The sequence below is a fragment of the Octopus bimaculoides genome, chromosome 9 (assembly GCF_046866305.1).
Source record: "Octopus bimaculoides isolate indiv1 chromosome 9, ASM4686630v1, whole genome shotgun sequence".
Lineage (NCBI taxonomy): Eukaryota > Metazoa > Mollusca > Cephalopoda > Octopoda > Octopodidae > Octopus > Octopus bimaculoides.
Window position 1 is genome coordinate 87,160,972 of NC_142936.1, and position 20,223 is coordinate 87,181,194.

A 20,223-nucleotide genomic window follows, 5' to 3' on the forward strand; every position below is an offset into this window, starting at 1 on the left:
ATGTGCCCCTATTTTAATTACTATTCTAAATAGCTTTTTATAAATTTAATTAAAAAAAAAATAGTTGTTTACTTTATGCAGAGATATAAAATGTGGTTTCAAAGGTACGAGTCTCAGTATTCACTGAAGCGATATTTCTTGCGTTTTATAGGTGATATATCATCGCACACGAGATATTGCATATTATTTTAGCCAGCCTATTCGAGTAGGAATTTATATAACAATTATCAATGTTGACATCTCAACATGTACATTTACACACAAATATTACGTACACACTTTGATATTTCCCAAAATGACCTTCCGACTGAATGGTAGGCAACTGCTCACCAAAAGAGCTCTCTTTACAGCATTATAGGCTTCCCAGGCAAAGCTATATACACTGGGGTCTAGAGTATTTATTTATTGGGAGCAAACCACAACATACACGGATTAACATTAAGGCCCCTAAAACCGCTGGGTCCCCAAGCAACTACCCAATGTGCCCATATCTAAACACGACACTGTTCACCAACACACTTCGACCGCTGGCCCACGAACATCATATCTCTTTATATCTTTCTTTTCGTCACTGGTGCCAGGCTGTATCGACCTTTAACTTTCTCTTGGATAACATCGGTGGCGTGGAAAAAGGAGGCTGGTATGCATGGGCAACTGCTGGTCTTCCATAAGCAACCTTGCCCAGACTTGTTCCTCAGAGGGGTAACTTTCTAGGTGCTATCCCATGGTCATTCATGACCGAAAGGGGTCTTTATCCTCTATATCAGTTACTCTCAAACTTTTATCGTTCAGCATCCCTTTTTACTAAAAGGCGTTATACAAACGTCCTCTCCCTGTATTTATAAAAACAAACATCCAAAATTATTTTCATTAAATTGATGCTAATTTTGTGCTGTGGATTATCGTCTATATCTTTATGATATTCCACCCATCATCTGCCTCTTTAGATATTTACATAGACTAGTGTCCTCTGTAAAGAAAGTGAGGATTTATATATCAGATCTTGGCACTTCATCAGTCACTAATAATGGAGCTGAACTAGAGCAACCCTTCTAGGAAATTCTCCAATGGCTTCACTTTTACTTCTGTGCTTCCATTCATAAATAGTATTGTACCTTCTTTAAACATTTTGTTTCTAAGAAAAATCACAATGCCTCTCACTGGTCTGTACCCTATTCTCTCACTCACCACATTATATATATATATAATTTTGAGGAACCAATTGAGATGGTGTGGCCATATTGTTCGAATGGCAGATGAACGCATGCCGAAACAGTTGTTTTATGGTGAGCTTGCAGAGGGGAAACGTTATCGGCATAAACCTAAAAAAAGGTTTAAGGATGGCATAAGGACTGCTATGAAGTCAATTGGAATGGCTCCAAAAGATATAGAAGTCCTCGCTTCAGATCGAGTTGGATGGCGAACAAGGGTGTGGAGTGGAGTGAAAGCATTTGAAGAGGCCAGGATGATGCAAGCAGGGCTCAAGAGACATTTAAGGAAAAATGTAAAGACTGAGAAGGTGAATGACAAGGACCTTTTTGTGTGCACAGTCTGTGACAGACCATGTCTGTCCTTGGCTGGCCTCAAATCTCACCTGCGAACCCATGGAAAACAAACCTCATCCAGCTATTCTGATTATATGTCTGTGCACACGTTTGAATGTGGTGTGTGCCAGAGGGTTTGCAAATCCAATGGGGGTCTTAAAAGACATGTTAGGATCCACAATGAGCAGAACTTACTTGCAGGTATTGGTAGTGCAAATCAGAGGTGCAATCTGTGTGGGTGTTTTTTCAAAACACTGTCTGGTTTAAAAATCCACATCAGACGCCATGAAAGGGCTAAGGTGTAGGTGCAGGAGGTGGTCAAACTCTGTTTAAGGAGTAGACAACCACCATATATATATATAATGTTGTGAGTGAGTGATGTAAAGAATTATGTGTAGTCACATTATCAATTTAGCAGTTATTAATATATATATATATATATATATATATATATATATATATATATATATCAATGACAAGAGAACAGGAGTTATGTAACCACCCTCATTAGTATGCAGCTGTTTTTGTTCTAAGAAGCAGTGTACTCAGAGCGGTGTGGTTATGCAACATCCTATAGCTGCCTTGATGGCAATTAAATTGAACTGCATCTTTAGTTTGGAAGGCAATTAAATACATACAGTTCGTTACATTCAGAACCATATATATATATATATATATATATATATATATATATATATATATATATATATATATATATATAGGAGAGTATTGTAAAACCGAATAAGGCAGTGACTCAATCAATTCCTAGCAATATCTGAAGAAGGAATTTTTATATTCCAAAATATTATATCAGACTATGAATAATTAAATTACAACATTATTATAGAGCACTCTGCATTGTTGTGCCATTTTAGACACGTTATATTTCATATAAATATATATATCATCATCATCATCATCATCGTTTAACGTCCGCTTTCCATGCTAGCATGGGTTGGACGATTTGACTGAGGACTGGTGAAACCGGATGGCAACACCAGGCTCCAGTCTGATTTGGCAGAGTTTCTACAGCTGGATGCCCTTCCTAACGCCAACCACTCAGAGAGTGTAGTGGGTGCTTTTACGTGTCACCCGCACGAAAACGGCCACGCTCGAAATGGTGTCTTTTATGTGCCACCCGCACAAGCCAGTCCAGGGGCGCTGGCAACGATCTCGCTCGAAAATCCTACAGGAGCCAGTCAGGCGGTACTGGCAACGACCACGCTCAAAATGGTGCATCTCATGTGCCACCCGCACAAGAACCAGTCCAGGGGCACTGGCAACGATCTTACTTGGCTTGCCGGGTCTTCTCACGCACAGCACATTTCCAAAGGTCTCGGTCAGTAGTCATCGCCTCGGTGAGGCCCAATGTACGAACGTCTTGCCTCACCACCTCAGCCCAGGTCTTCCTGGGCCTACCTCTTCTACGGGTTCCCTCAACTGTTAGGGTGTGGCACTTTTTCACGCAGCTATCCTCCTCCATTCTCACCACATGTCCATACCAGCGCAATCGTCTCTCTTGCATGCCACAACTGATGCTTCTAATGTTCAGCTTTTCTCTCAAGATACTTACACTCTGACGGGTATTCACATTGACATTACACATCCAACGGAGCATACTGGCTTCATTCCTTGCGAGCTTACGTATGTCCTCAGCAGTTACAGCCCATGTTTCACTGCCATGTAGCATGGTTGTTCGTACGCATGCGTCATACAGTCTGCCTTTTACTCTGAGTGAGAGTCCCTTTGTCGCCAGCAGGGGTAAGAGCTCTCTAAACTTTGCCCAGGCTATTCTTATTCTAGCAGCTACACTTTCAGCGCACCCACCCCCACTACTAACTTGGTCGCCCAGATAGCGGAAGCTATCGACTACCCTGGAATGAGATAGAAGTTGTTTCCTGTTTGTTTACAGTCTTTATTGCACCTGAACATCTGCCACAAACAAAAACTAACTTGCTAGTTAACCTGCCTTTGATGTTGCTGCACCTCTTATGTGTCCATAGCTTGCACTGGGTACATCTTATAGAGTTACTACCTACTCCTTTTCTACATATATATATATATATATATATATATATATATATCTATAAGATAATATGGTTTGATGATAAAAAACCACACCCAGTGATGCACAAATTTACATGTATCTAAGTATTTGCACACCTGCATTATGTATGTATATATGTATATATATAATTTGGATGCTATTTATAGAAAGTTGAACCCCTTCACTAGTTCTATGATGTGTTTACTTATTCAGTTGATTATACTCCTTCAAGAAAAGGTCATGTGTTTATGATATCATCATCTCATCATTTTCTGTTTTTTAATGTTATTTTTTTTTCATTTTTACACCAGCCATCAAGATGTTACGTCTAGCGTCTCTGAAGCTTCTTCAGAGACCAACTAGCATAGCTTGTGGTAAGTGCATCTCTTTTTGCTTTTGCTCTAACATTTTAAGTTCAAGCCTGGCTCTATGGTTGAAAAATTGGCTTTACAACCATATATATGGCCTTAGGTTCAGTTCTATAATATGACACCTTAGGCAAGTGTCTCCTATTCTTATTTTGGGCCAATTAATACTTTGTGAGTGAAAATGTTGATATAGACTGCATGGAAGACTGCTTTATGCATGGTGCTGGTGCCGTGTGAAAAGCTCCTTTTTCAATGTAAGGTGGTTGGTGTTAGGAAGGGCATCCAGCTGTAAAAAACATGCCAATCAGACCTTGGTGATGGTGGTGCCACATAGAAAGTGCCCTGTTCGCTCTGTAAGGTAGTTGGTGTTAGGGCATCCAGCTGTAAAAACCATGCCAACACAGACAGTGGAGCTTGGTGCAGTCCTCTGGCTTGCTAACTCCTGTCAAACCATCCAGCCCATGCCAACTTGGAAGATGGACATCAAATGATATATACACACAAACATTATTTAACATCTGTTCTCTATGCTGGCATGGGTTAGATGGTTCAAGAGGATTCAATGAGTTGGTCGACCACGTTGTAGTCCAATGTCTGTTTGGTCTGGTTTTTATAGCCGAATGTCCTTCCTAACATCAATTACTTCATAGAGCATACTGAGACTGTTTTACATAGCATCACCACTCTTGAGGTCATCTTACAACTTGCAAGACTAAAGGGGTTTCTATAACTGAAGGAGAATGGGAGAGAAAGAGGGTGAGAATTTTAAGCAAGTTGATGAGGGAGGGTTAAGTATGATTGGATGGACACATAAGTGGAGGAGGGTGGTGGTGAAAAGAGTAATAGCAATCACTGTTGAGGGAGGGAGTGTGGCAGAAACAGGAGAAAGGGAATGAGATTAGTGTCAGTTGTTAGTGAGAAAAGTAAAGAACATATGGTAAGGGTGGTGAGGAGGGTGTAGAGGGTGTCCAGAGTTATCCACTTTATAAGGGTGAATATGGGTGGAGGGTGTGGAAGGAAGGGAATATGAGAGAAACTAAATGAGGGTGGCAAGGTTCCAGAGAATCATTGAAAAAGTGTGTGGTTGTTGGGGAAAGCCAGAGTGATGAGAGGGTGTTCAGGTGGTGGAGAAGCTGTGGGGAGATATGACAATGAGGGAAAATAAGGCAGGAGAAGGCATGGTTGATAGCAGTGGATGAGCAAGTATCACAAGTAATGAGATGAAAGATATGAATGAGAGACTGATGATTTTAAAATGAAGTTGTTTGTTTTTTGTATTGCACAAGAAAAGAAAATGTCAATTAGATTACAATTATTTTTTAATCCTAACAATAAAATACAATGAAATGAATTCAGGAACAAATGAGTCGGTGAAAGCAGAGAGAAAAAAAAAAGGAGAATCGGAATCAGATGAGGAAGAAATTTGAAAATGAGATGAAAGCTGGAAGAAAACTGAAGAAAATGAAAAGATTTTTTTTCCTAATTGAAAGACATTTTATTAACATATTTTTACTGGAAGAAAAAAAAAACCCTTAAAAATATAAAAGATCAAATTATAGAGAAAAAAGTCCATAACTACCTTACCAAGGAAACAAAGGAAAAAGTGGGGATGATTGAAATGTGTGGAGAGGTTGATGGAAGAGGGGAGGTGGGCTCAGGTAGAGTGATAACAAACCAGTATAATCTCTCGCATGTAATCTTAATGAAGGATGAAAGAGCTACAACAACCGGCATAGGAGCCACTAATAGTTAGTTGGACTATTATTTTTGAGTATTAAGGTAGAGTCAGTTTAATTATGGTGTGGGTGCATAGTCATTTTAATCAACAAATATTGTTGTTGGAAATATGAAAGAGGAAGTAGACCATGAAAGGACATAACCTATTTACCATAAAGTATTCTGCCTGGTGCTCTACTGATTTTGTCAATCTTATGCCTTATCTGAAAAGGCTTTGATAAAGAATAACAATTACAGGATTTTATGGAACTTCCCCATAAAGACCTCCCATACTATCGCAGCAAGAACACCAGATACGATTGTAGAGGACAAAAGAAACAAATAGTGTAAGATCATAAACTTTGCAATACTATATATTAACCCTTTCATTACCAACCTGGCTGAAACCGTCTCTGGCTCTGTAGTACAAATGTCTTACTTGTTTAAGTTTTGAATTAAAATCTTCCACCAAACCTTAGTCACAATTTATGTTCCTAACACTAACTTAATGATAACTAAGTTATTTTTCTAAATTCATTGTTATATTTAAAATAGTTGAAAGAAACACAGAACATCTCAAAATAAATACGGTAACAAAAGAGTTAATAGAGTGGATACCAAAGAAATTGACAAAATTGAGAAATATCAAGATCTAGCTAGGGAGATGAAGATTTCGTGGAAGACTAAGATGATATTTATTCTTGTAGTAATTGGTGCACTTGGTACAGCATCCAAACTACCAGCTAAAAGGTTGAAGAATATTGGAGTTTGAGACTCGCATTGTTAGCCTGTAGAGAAATGCAATCCTGTATTCTGCAAGAATCCTAAGAGTCTTCAAATTTGAGGAGACTTGTTACCAAACTTCATGATAGTAACTCTGCTAACTAATATAAGCATGTTAATAATTTGATAAAAAAATCTTTATAATGAGGGTTATCGTCTAAAGGGTGGTTATTTCTTGTTGAAATTATTTGAAGTAATTTTGAACGTGTCTCCAAATTGTATTTTGTTTTTGCAGCTCGTCTTACCTCAGGGTCTGCAGCCCCAGAAAAGGTGGAGTTGTTTGTTGATGACAAACCAGTTTATGTTGAACCTGGAACCACTGTGTTACAAGTGAGCATTTGTTGTTTCATCTGGATTCTTTTCTTCTTTCAGACTACTATTAGACTTGTGATGATATTAGACTGGCAATGAGGTGAATTGTCGGATGGAATGTTCTGTGATATTTATTTTGGTTCATTGCATTTTGAGCTCAAATCCCTTCAAGGGTCAACTTTACCTTTCATTGATCAGTAAACCACTAAGTAAGTATTGGGGATTGATAGAATTGGGTGTTTTCCCCAACAGATGCTTGCCCCTTTGCCTATATTGAGTGAACAAAATCAGTGTAATGACCAAAGTTGCCTTGTGTTTATTTCCAACTGATTTATATCCATTTAAGTCAACATCAACTTGAGTTTGGTTTCTTATGCACTCAATAAAATATACTATATCAAACCTCAGCGCAAGAGAGCTGTGAACAAGGGCCATTTAAAAATATATATCAGTTGATGTAAGGGAGATAATTGTATTGCTATAGATATAGTATGAATGGAATGAGTATTGCTAACGGTGCTTAACCCCAGGTCAATCCTGATTGAGCAGATCTAAGCTCAAGGTTATTTCAATCATAACTATCCAAAATCGCTTGACAACCGATGCTGGTGCGTTTAGGTCCCCGTAACTTAGCGGTTCGGCAAAAGAGACCGATAGAATAAGTACTAGGCCTACAAAGAATAAGGCCTGGGGTCAATTTGCTCAACTAAAGACGGTGCTCTAGCATGGCCACAGTCAAATGACTGAAACAAATAAAAGAGTAAAAGAGTATCCTGCTGTTTTGGAAGTAACCGTGATTACATTATCCAAAGCATTTTTCCATTGTTAAGTTAGTGGACTGTGATTTGAGGCAAATTTGGGTGCTATTGTAGCATGTTGAGTGATCACATAGAACGTTCATCAGTGTGTGCTGCCTGTGGGATGGAAGTTAATAGTGGCAGAAACCAAGGAAAATGTGGGTTGAAGTGGGGAGGTTAGATCTCGGGATACTGAGTTTCATAGATGAGGTGACAAAAGATTAAGACTGAAGGCAATCGGCAGTGTAATAGACCTGTCTCTCCTATGCCAGAATAAACTTTGATGATGACATACAGGTCATAATTGATTCACTCAGTTTCTAAATGTAAATTTTAAGGGCATGTCATTGATGAGGCCTCGAATGGTAACAAAAGGACTTTGACAAATCTTGCTGATTGATTGATTAACTTAATAATTAGTCAAATAATCAATGAATTAAATGGTTAAATGATTAACCAACTGATTAATAATAATAAAAGAAGTGAAATAGAATAAGTGCATATGTTTATTGTTGGCATAATGACCTTCCCAAGATACAACAGAATAAGTTTTTTCCTCTTCTCAATTTCAGGCTTGTGCTGCGGCTGGAGTTGAAATTCCAAGATTTTGTTACCATGATCGTTTATCGGTGGCAGGAAACTGTCGGATGTGTTTAGTTGAAGTGGAGCGATCAGCAAAGGTGAGTCTCATATTTCTATCCCTCTTTCAGTTGTGGTCTTAATTGAATGCAAGAGAGTTCGTCTGTGTTTGGCTGCCCAGATAACGGAAACAGACACTAGCCCTGTATCCAAAATGGCCAAATTTTTTTACATTCTACACAACAACCAAACTCTTGCATTTTATTATTATTGCTATTAATGCAGAACCTCATTGGATTATTGATGTTATTATGAGTATTAATTACTTTTAATCAGTTTGATGTTAGCTCAACACAGTATTGTAATGATAAAGCTATCATTTCATTAGTCCAGGGAACACTATTCTCAGAAAAATCAGTTCTACTTGTATGGCAAATCCCTCAAGATGTATGTAGACACCTTACTCATAAAATCTACCTAGCTTTAAATTAGATCATGAACTGAGGCAGTCCACCTGACCGTAAGTAGATACCACTCTGTGGTATAGCCTACCCAGCTGTGTCTACCACACAATGACAGTCCACTTTGCTGTAAGTAGGTACAATACATTGACACAATCCACCTAACTGTGAATTGGTATTACAATGTGGTACATTCCACTTGGCCGTTAGTAGATACCCATCACTCTGTTTCTCTTCTTTTACTCTCTCCTCTCACTCTTGTACTATTTGTCTCTGTCAAGACAACCTATTGGTGCTGGTGAATGAATAAATGGAAATGACATAGAGTAGGGAGAACTCTTTACTCTTACTGAGGGCAAGGGAACGGTGCTGTGCTAAAACACACCCAGCAGACTCTGTAAAGTGTTTGTCAAATGAATAGAGACAGTGTTGGGTAGGGAAAATTATTTAGTCTTGCTGAGGATATGACAAACTCTTTAGTGCTGGTGCCATGGTAAAATGCATTCTGTACATTCTGTAAAGTAGTTGGTGATAGCAAACCATTCCAAAAATGGAATGTATGAGTAAGACTCGGTCCCCAGTTTGTCTAAGAAGGCAGCAACTGTAATTAAGAACCGACTCAGACTGTGACATTCCATCCAACCCATAACAGCATGGAAAGCAGATATAAAATCATGATGATGATGATGGAATTTGGTAAAACAAAATAAGAGACTGCAGATAATAAAATGGTATTGGAAGGAGTATTAGACACCAGTAGGTCCAGTTTGCAACCGAGAAGTGTTATAGGTCTATCTCAAGACTTAAGACACATATTTATCATTTGTTATGGGAATACACTATTCAGGACCTGCTATGCCATCTTCTGAAATCTATGGTTAGTTTCTTTTGTTTAAGATTGGTAATGTTTTCCCTCTCACACACACACATACAGCCACTCATATATTAACTGATATTGATTATAATGTAATCTTGCAGCCTGTTGCATCATGTGCCATGCCCGTTATGAAAGGAATGAAGGTGAAAACAAACTCTCCCATTGCCAAAAAGGCTCGGTAAGTTTTTACTTGGATTTCTTAAAACTTATTCGCTACCATAACTGGTTAAGGCAGTTGAAACCTCTCACTTGCAATAACATCTTGTCTTTTACAAGAAACTGTATTCTCAAACACAGAGACTCAGTTTTCAGTAATATGACTGTTAGTAACAACAACAACAGCAATAATTATCATAGTAATAATAATTGTGTCTACTTTAAGTATAAGGCCAGTAGTTTTTAGTAGAAGAGGGTTCATTTCATCAGCCCTCTACTTGATTGGTAATTTATCATCGACCCTGGAGGGATGAACAGCAAAATGTAAAGAGCTGGAACAAATACTGCAAGACATTTTGTCCAATGCTCCTACAATTCTGTGAATCCATCACCCTAAATAATCCTTTTTAATTTTGGCTCAAGGCCAGCAATTTTGAAGGGAGAAGGAACTTGATTACATCAACTCCAGTACTCAGCTGGTGTGTATTTTATTGAATACGAAAGGACGAAAGGCAAAGTTGACTGTGATGGAATTTGAACTCAGAATATTATAAAGAAAGTTACACTGGAAAATATGGGTCGTAAATAGACTCATCCTTCCAGGGTTGATATAAAAATAGGGAGGAAGTTAATTGATTCCATCAGCAACTGTCAGGTACTGATATTGATGATATCGACTAAACCCTCCCCACAAAATTGCTGGTCTTGGGCCAAAATTAGAAGCAATTATTGTTAAGACTGATGGAATACTGGAATAAATATTTTTTTATACACATGTCCCTATATATATATATATATATATATATATATCCATGTCAACGAAAGCCAGGTACAGAGGTTTATCCTTAGCAGGAGAAATACCTAGCTAAGGATAAACCTCTCTACCTGGCTTTCGTTGACATGGAGAAAGCCTTTGACAGGGTCCCCCGATCCCTTATCTGGTGGTCAATGAGGAAACTTGGGATAGAAGAATGGTTAGTGAGAGCTGTGCGAGCCATGTACAGAGATGCTGCCAGTAAGGTGAGGGTTGGAAATGAGTACAGCAATGAATTCCGGGTAGAGGTAGGGGTCCACCAAGGTTCCGTCCTCAGCCCCCTCTTATTTATCATAGTCCTCCAGGCAATCACAGAGGAGTTCAAGACAGGTTGCCCCTGGGAGCTCCTCTATGCTGATGACCTTGCCCTAATTGCGGAGTCACTATCAGAACTAGAGGAGAAGTTTCAGGTGTGGAAGCAAGGTCTAGAACTGAAGGGCCTTAGAGTCAACCTAGCTAAAACCAAAATCCTAATAAGTAGGAAGGTAGATAAAACACAAACCCCTTCAGGTAGATGGCCCTGCTCAGTATGTAGAAAAGGAGTAGGTAGTAACTCTATAAGATGTACCCGGTGCAAGCTATGGACACATAAGAGGTGCAGCAACATCAAAGGCAGGTTAACTAGCAAGTTAGTTTTTGTTTGTGGCATATGTTCAGGTGCAATAAAGACTGTAAACAAACAGGAAACAACTTCTATCTCATTCCAGGGTGAAAAACTAGAGGTAGTCGATAGCTTCCGCTATCTGGGCGACCAAGTTAGTAGTGGGGGTGGGTGCGCTGAAAGTGTAGCTGCTAGAATAAGAATAGCCTGGGCAAAGTTTAGAGAGCTCTTACCCCTGCTGGCGACAAAGGGACTCTCACTCAGAGTAAAAGGCAGACTGTATGACGCATGCGTACGAACAGCCATGCTACATGGCAGTGAAACATGGGCTGTAACTGCTGAGGACATACGTAAGCTCGCAAAGAATGAAGCCAGTATGCTCCGTTGGATGTGTAATGTCAATGTGAATACCCGTCAGAGTGTAAGTATCTTGAGAGAAAAGCTGAACATTAGAAGCATCAGTTGTGGCGTGCAAGAGAGACGATTGCGCTGGTATGGACATGTGGTGAGAATGGATGAGGATAGCTGCGTGAAAATGTGCCACACCCTAACAGTTGAGGGAACCCGTGGAAGAGGTAGGCCCAGGAAGACCTGGGCTGAGGTGGTGAGGCAAGACCTTCGTACATTGGGCCTCACCGAGGCGATGACTACTGACCGAGACCTTTGGAAATGTGCTGTGCGTGAGAAGACCCGGCAATCCAAGTAAGATCGTTGCCAGTGCCCCTGGACTGGTTCTTGTGCGGGTGGCACATGAGATGCACCATTTTGAGCGTGGCCGTTGCCAGTACCGCCTGACTGGCTCCCGTAGGATTTTCGAGCGAGATCGTTGCCAGTGCCCCTGGACTGGCTTGTGCGGGTGGCACATAAAAGACACCATTTCGAGCGTGGCCGTTTTCGTGCGGGTGACACGTAAAAGCACCCACTACACTCTCTGAGTGGTTGGCGTTAGGAAGGGCATCCAGCTGTAGAAACTCTGCCAAATTAGACTGGAGCCTGGTGTTGCCATCCGGTTTCACCAGTCCTCAGTCAAATCGTCCAACCCATGCTAGCATGGAAAGCGGACGTTAAACAATGATGATGATGATGATGATATATATATATATATATATATATATATATATTTTCAATTAGAGGTTAAATTAGTCTCGTTAAGGGATGGTATCATCCAATGAATTACTGGTTTAATACCTAATATTTGTTGTGAATAATAATAATATTCATAAAACAATAGGTTTATATATAAATCATGGTTTATAATCATTCAAAAGAAAGTAAGAAAATGGAGATCTAACATTTAATAAAAATTTATTAACTACAGAAGTCAAACCTGTTTGATTTTTGCAGATAATAAATTTTTATTAAATGCTATATCTCCATTTTCTTACTTTCTTTTGGATGATTATAAGCCATGATATATATATATACATACATATGCACAAGCATGTGGTAAGAAATTTTTGTGTTCAGTCTCACCGCATGGCATCTTGGACAAATGTTTTCTACTATAACCCCAGGGGCTGATCAAAACATCATGAGTAGATTTGGTAGACAGAAATTGAAAGCCTGTAGTGTATGTGTGTGTTTATACATACATATATATGTATATGTGTGTGTGTGTATGTGAGACTGTCTCTTTGCTTTGACATCATATGTTAGTTGTAAGTGATTGTCACTATCATGCAAGGGGCATCCTTTGTTTCCAGTCCTCTGATACATGTCTGCACATGAGGAAATATTACCTTACTTGGAAACAGAAAGGGCATCCAGCTGTAGAAAACCTGCCTCAACAAATCCCATCTGGCCCATACTAGCATGGAAAAGCTGACATTAAAACAATGATAATGAGGATCAGTCACACAGCTCGGCCCTTATTTAACTATATCTAGGTAAAGTTAGATGGAAACAGTGTAGTGTTGTACCTTACTCTTAATAGTAAACGATTCGCTAATTGTTAAAGGGATTGCTTAATTTAATGAGTTTTGCTTTGTTCTTTTTTAAAGGGAAGGTGTGATGGAATTCCTTCTGGTCAATCATCCATTGGACTGTCCAATTTGTGACCAAGGTGGAGAATGTGATTTGCAGGTAGGGTATTTGCCTTTACACATACATACTAATACCTGTCAGTTTATTTATTTATTTGCTGTTTCTTATCACCTTTTTCCCCCTTCAATTTTACGCATACTCTCCAAGACAATTTCTCTGTACTTTCATCCTTTCTTTCGGATATTCAATGCCGCTGAAAAAGAGAAGTCGCCTCAGTCGCCATACCGCGTCAGCACTGGCGCTAAAGGCGATTAGAGCAAACGAGTCCTCTGACCAAACTGCTTTTACACTTTAACAGAGCGCCTTACGTACAACGCAATGCCGAGCTGTGGAAAGTTTCCAGCAGCGCACCGTATGCTTAGCCAAAGTGGCTTCATACGATGCTGCTTCCAGGGCTACAGAGGGCCCAGAACAAAGGGCAACTCGCCTGGCTAGAAAAGCTGCTGCTAATGCTGCTTCCAGGGCTTCAGATGGCCAGGAACAAAGGGCCACTCGACTGGCTAGAAACGCTGTGGCTACTGCTGCTTCCCAACCACATGAAAGTAAAAAGTTATTAATAGTCATTATAGCGACAGGAGTGGCTGTGTGGTAAGTAGTTTGCTTCCCAACCACATGGTTCTGGGTTCAGTCCCACTGCATGGGCCCTTGGGCAAGTGTCTTCTGCTATATCTTCAGGCTGACTAAAGCCTTGTGAGTGGATTTGGTAGACGGAAACTGAAAGAAGCCTGTCATATATATATATATGTTTGTATGTCTGTGCTTGTCCCTCTCATCATTGCTTGACAACCGATGCTAGTGTGTTTACATCCCCATAATATAGCAGTACGGTAAAAGGGTCCGATAGAATAAGTACTGGGCTTACAAAGAATAAGTCCCGGGGTCGATTTGTTCAACTAAAGGTGGTGCTCCAGCATGGCTACAGTCAAATGACTGAAACAAGTAAAATAGTAAAAGAGGGAACTAACAGGTATCGAAACCTTGATAGCAATGTGAAGCATGTCTCTTTCCTTGTTTTTCAGGACCAGTCTATGGTGTTTGGGAGCGATCGCAGTAGATTTACAGACATTAACTTTACAGGCAAAAGGTCAGTAGTGGCAATTTGATATATCCTTTTATTGGTATAATGATACATCTTTCTTCTGTTGAATATGAAGTCTGTTATTTTTGAGGTTTTGTTGCTGTTACTGTAATTGTTTTGTGGTTTTGTTGCAGGGCTGTTGAAGACAAGAATGTTGGTCCCCTTATAAAAACCATTATGACACGTTGCATTCACTGTACTAGATGCATACGGTAAGGTTATGGTCCTGCCAAATGTCTTTATTTATTCATGTATTTGTGTGTTTGTTTGTTGTTGTTTTGTCCCAGGTCAGCTCTTATCCAGCAAGTCTGTGACTACAATTTACAGAAACCCCTGCATTACAGAAACATTGTATTCATGAAATCCTTGGGGTAACAGGGAATTCCTTAATTGTAACACAGAATGTACTTTCCTATTATCTTCTATTTCATTGGCTTTCATTTAACATCAAAGTCAAAGGGAAAATTTACTCCATGTTATGACATGGTTTTCGTGAGTGCAATACCGCTGTAACACAAGGAATGTGTGTTTTTCAGACATAGTATACCTGTAAAAACTATGTGATAGAAGCAGTATATGAGAGACTAGCCAGGTGTGTGTGTGTGTGTGTGTGTGTGTGTGTGTGTGTGTGTGCATATAGGCACAGGCATGGCTGTGTGTTAAGAAGCTTGCTTCCCAAACATGTAGCCTCAGATTCACTTCTACGACACAGCACCTTGGGCTTGAGAAGGTCCTTTTGGTCTTATCTGTGTGTGTGTCTCTTTGAGCAAGGTGCTTTATTTCATGTTGCTCCAATCTTCTCTACTGAAAATGAGTACCAGCCTAGTGTTGGAGCAGCCCTTTCTCCAGCTGTCACATTTTGCACTGGGTCAAGGGGTTAGGGTTAAGGTCGAGAAGGTGTTTATCTTTGCTTGCTACAATATAGGCACCTAAAGCAGTTTGTGAAAGTATGTTACCTGGTCATACTTGCATGTAAGTGATAGCCAAGCTATTACATATGTATATGTGGATGTATTTATATAATCTGTGTGTGTTGTTAATCTGATACAGTTGACCCTAGGTATTATTAGATTTTAATGACATTGTGTCTGGTACAAATTAATGAAAGAAGAAAAAAAGTGTTATTTGTGGCCAGGTTAGCAATCACAGAAGCTTCCACAGGTAATCTCCCATCAACTTAATATGAGCTGTTGTGGTTGTTATTGGATAGTCACCTGTGTGTTCCTGAAACAAGTGAGCCATGCATCTAAATGTACCTTCAAGCGGTTTGTAAGAACCTAATCGTATAAGTAACAAGTAAAGAAATGGTACAAGACTCGGAAGTATTTTAGTCATGCATGAGAGACGTGTATATCCTAACTAAATCTTGTGTTTCTCTTCTTTTATATGATTCATTTCTCTTTATCATACAGATTTGCCAGTGAAGTCGCTGGAGTGGACGATCTGGGAACAACTGGGCGTGGTAGCAACATGGAGGTCGGCACATATGTTGAAAAAATGTTTCGGTCGGAACTCTCTGGTAATGTCATTGATTTGTGTCCAGTTGGCGCTTTGACATCCAAACCTTACGCCTTCACCGCTCGTCCTTGGGAGATTAGGTAAGAGACAAATACCATTTACAGATATTTCTTGATACTGGTTATTTATAGAATCACTCAACTACACTCCTCCCCACACTTTTTGGAGCCTTCTGCCAAGGTTAGAATCCATTATGGTTATTATTATTAAGGTGGTGAGCCTGGCAGAATTGTTAGCATGCTGGATGAAATGCTTAGCAGTATTTTGACTATCACTGCATTCTAAGTTCAAAGGAATTGATAAAATAAATAGCAGTCATGTACTGATAATATAAAGAAGCACCACCATCATCATCTGCCTCCTCTTCATTGCCATCATTAATAGGTGGCGAGCTGGCAGAGTTGTAAGCACGCTGGTCAAAATGCTTAGTGGTATTTCGCCCGTCGCCACGTTCTGAGTTCAAGTTCTGCCAAGGTCGACTTTGCCTTTAGGGGTCGATGTAATTGACTCATCCCCATCTCCCCCAAGCTGCCCTTGTTGCAAAAATTTGAAATAATTATTATTATTTATGTTATTATGTGGGGTATATATTTTTTTTCAGGAAAACTGAAAGTATTGATGTTATGGACGCAATTGGTTCCAATATTGTTGTGAGCACAAGGTCCAATGAAGTGATGCGGATTCTGCCACGGATGAATGAGGTAAGCAGGGCCTCAACTCTCTGTCTCTTCATCTCTCAAAATATAAATTTAAAGTAATAATAAAATTAATTAATAAATAATCAAAATTAGTTAATAAATAATAATAAAAACAAATACTACCTCTCATCAGGTTCCAAACAAGGAATCCTTGAGGGACTGGTGCTTAACTTCAGTTTGATAGCATTGAGAAACTGAGAGGATAGGCATGTCTTCCACCAGGATAGAAAACCCTGCTATCTCACTTGATATTTCTCTCATTAAGATGGTTTTGTATCTATTTCTTATCTCGTTCATGCACTAAGGCAATGATGAGTAAAATATACTTCTCCGGAAACAGTAGATTTGAACTGAAGATGGAAACTATTCAAAAACAATTTCTGGGATGTAGGAAATCACTAAAGTGAAGGCATGCAGCCTAGTGGTTTGGGTGTTGCATTTATGATTGCAAGATTGTGGTTTTGATTCCTGGATTGGACAGTGTGTTGTGTTCTTGAGCAAAACATTTTATTTCGCATTGGGCCTCACAGAAACAACGACCAAGACCTTTGGCATTATGCCATGCTTGAGAAGAAGACCTATTAAGCTGAGCAAAATTCAGTTGTGGCAGACACTAGTGTCACATAAATTGGCACCCATACTGGTGGCACGTAAACGCACCCCAGTGTCATGCAATTGGCACCCGTGCCAGTGATATGTAAAAGCGTCTATTACACTCTCGGAGTGGTTGGCGTTAGGAATGACATCCAGCCGTAGAAAATCATGCCAAATCAGACTGGTGTCTGGTGCAGCCTTCCAGCGTACCAGCCCAGTCAAAATGTCCAACCCATGCCAGCATGGACAACGGACATTAAATGATGATGATTGTTCTATAATCACTTCTGATATGTAGCACACCATGCACCTGTACAGACAATGTTGATTTGATTGAAGGAATGAGCTAATGAGTGGCACAATCATTCGGTTGCTATACACAAAACATCTGTGCAGGTTGTTCAGCAAGAAATTACAGAACCTTTATCTGTAATGGCATGAGAGTCCACTAAAGCACTGAACGTACTAAAGCAGCATACCATTTTATTAATTAAAGCACGAACACAAACTGAATCATAACTTTATTTCCACTTTCCCAGAAATCAAACAAGCTAAATTACAAGTCATTATTATTCAAAACTCAGATGAACCCCGACTGGACTGACTTCTGATCAAAGCCATCCCTTTCAACAACCATCCCATCTTTTTAAGCCTAAGACTATATGTGGTACTCCAGCATGACCTCAGCTGTGGTTGTCATAACTAAGTAAAGAACAATGATACAAAATATGTAGAAGTAGAATTATTGCTAGGTTATTCTTAATTTCAATATTGCAGGCACGCAGCTTAGTGGTTAGGGGCATTCATCTCATGATTGTAAGATTGTTTGTTCAATTCCTGGTGGCACATTGTACCCTTGAGTAAGACACTTCATTTCACAATGCTCCAATCGACTCAGCTCGCAAAAATGAGTAGTACCTGTAATTCAAAGGGCCAGCCTCGTCACATTTTGTGTCATGCTGATGTAGGGTACATGTGTCTGTGGAGTGCTCAGCCACTTGCATTTTAATTCCATGAGCAGGCTGTTCTGTTGGTCAGATTGGAACCCTCCTCATTATAACCAACAGAATGCCAGTACCAATATTGCACTGTGTTATACTGAGGTATTATTGTCTGATTGAATTGAATAGATTAAAAATTGTTTCAAATGGTGATGGTTCTCATTTTTTCATGGCAGGAAATAAACGAGGAATGGATTTCTGACAAGACTCGGTTTGCCTATGATGGTCTGAAAAGGCAGCGTCTGACTGTCCCTTACATTAAGAACAGCAATGGTGTGTTAGTCCAGACTGATTGGGAGGACGCTTTGCATACTGTAGCTGAGAAGGTAAATCTTTAATGTTTACACACTCGCACAAACACACACACACACACACACACACATACACACATTGACCACCCCTTCCTATCTGTAATTTCATCCCTCCCTCTCTTCCATAGAAAATCTGGCTCAGTGAATTTTGTTTGAATGTGGCCGTGTGGTGAGAACTTTACTTCCCAACTACATGCTCTTGGGTTCAGTCACACTGCATGGCACCTTGGGAAAGTATCTTCTACTGTAGCCCTGGGCCGACCAAAGCCTTGTGAATGGATCTAGCAGATGGAAACTGAAAGAAGCCTGTCATGTATATATGTGTGTGTATGTATGTCTGTGTTACTGTTTCCTTGCTTTGACTTCATGTGATTGTTGTAAGTGAATGTCACCATCATGCAAATAATTACAGAGGCATCAAGCTGTTAGATCAGGTTATGAAAGTTACAGAGAGGGTCATAGCCCAACTAATTAGGGAGCGAATCAATTTAGATGAGATGCAGTTTGGGTTCGTGCCAGGTAAAAGCACTACTGATGCCTTATTTCTAGTGAGACAGTTGCAGGAGAAATACCTAGCTAAGGATAAACCTCTGTACCTGGCTTTCGTTGACATGGAGAAAGCCTTTGACAGGGTCCCCCGATCCCTTATCTGGTGGTCAATGAGGAAACTTGGGATAGAAGAATGGTTAGTGAGAGCTGTGCGAGCCATGTACAGAGATGCTGCCAGTAAGGTGAGGGTTGGAAATGAGTACAGCAATGAATTCCGGGTAGAGGTAGGGGTCCACCAAGGTTCCGTCCTCAGCCCCCTATTATTTACCATAGTCCTCCAGGCAATCACAGAGGAGTTCAAGACAGGTTGCCCCTGGGAGCTCCTCTATGCTGATGACCTTGCCCTAATTGCGGAGTCACTATCAGAACTAGAGGAGAAGTTTCAGGTGTGGAAGCAAGGTCTAGAATTGAAGGGCCTTCGAGTCAACCTAGCTAAAACCAAAATCCTAATAAGTAGGAAGGTAGATAAAACACAAACCCCTTCAGGTAGATGGCCCTGCTCAGTATGTAGAAAAGGAGTAGGTAGTAACTCTATAAGATGTACCCGGTGCAAGCTATGGACACATAAGAGGTGCAGCAACATCAAAGGCAGGTTAACTAGCAAGTTAGTTTTTGTTTGTGGCAGATGTTCAGGTGCAATAAAGACTGCAAACAAACAGGAAACAACTTCTATCTCATTCCAGGGTGAAAAACTAGAGGTAGTCGATAGCTTCCGCTATCTGGGCGACCAAGTTAGTAGTGGGGGTGGGTGCGCTGAAAGTGTAGCTGCTAGAATAAGAATAGCCTGGGCAAAGTTTAGAGAGCTCTTACCCCTGCTGGCGACAAAGGGACTCTCACTCAGAGTAAAAGGCAGACTGTATGACGCATGCGTACGAACAACCATGCTACATGGCAGTGAAACATGGGCTGTAACTGCTGAGGACATACGTAAGCTCGCAAGGAATGAAGCCAGTATGCTCCGTTGGATGTGTAATGTCAATGTGAATACCCGTCAGAGTGTAAGTATCTTGAGAGAAAAGCTGAACATTAGAAGCATCAGTTGTGGCGTGCAAGAGAGACGATTGCGCTGGTATGGACATGTGGTGAGAATGGAGGAGGATAGCTGCGTGAAAAAGTGCCACACCCTAACAGTTGAGGGAACCCGTGGAAGAGGTAGGCCCAGGAAGACCTGGGCTGAGGTGGTGAGGCAAGACCTTCGTACATTGGGCCTCACCGAGGCGATGACTACGGACCGAGACCTTTGGAAATGGGCTGTGCGTGAGAAGACCCGGCAAGCCAAGTAAGATCGTTGCCAGTGCCCCTGGACTGGTTCTTGTGCGGGTGGCACATGAGATGCACCATTTTGAGCGTGGCCGTTGCCAGTACCGCCTGACTGG

General features: G+C 40.3%; 1 protein-coding gene across 1 annotated transcript in view; it reads left to right on the top strand.

Annotated features, from left to right (window-relative positions):
- The first annotated feature begins 3,837 nt into the window (after positions 1-3,837).
- The window catches only part of LOC106869655 (NADH-ubiquinone oxidoreductase 75 kDa subunit, mitochondrial), a 33,365-nt gene continuing 16,979 nt past the window's right edge, over positions 3,838-20,223 (top strand). The window contains exons 1-10 of the mRNA XM_089357965.1: positions 3,838-3,965; positions 6,694-6,788; positions 8,140-8,247; positions 9,586-9,662; positions 13,056-13,137; positions 14,118-14,182; positions 14,311-14,388; positions 15,589-15,774; positions 16,296-16,395; positions 18,164-18,313. Coding sequence (XP_089214091.1) covers positions 3,911-3,965; positions 6,694-6,788; positions 8,140-8,247; positions 9,586-9,662; positions 13,056-13,137; positions 14,118-14,182; positions 14,311-14,388; positions 15,589-15,774; positions 16,296-16,395; positions 18,164-18,313 — 996 coding nt within the window. The 5' untranslated portion in view covers positions 3,838-3,910. The remainder of the gene's footprint in view (positions 3,966-6,693; positions 6,789-8,139; positions 8,248-9,585; positions 9,663-13,055; positions 13,138-14,117; positions 14,183-14,310; positions 14,389-15,588; positions 15,775-16,295; positions 16,396-18,163; positions 18,314-20,223) is intronic.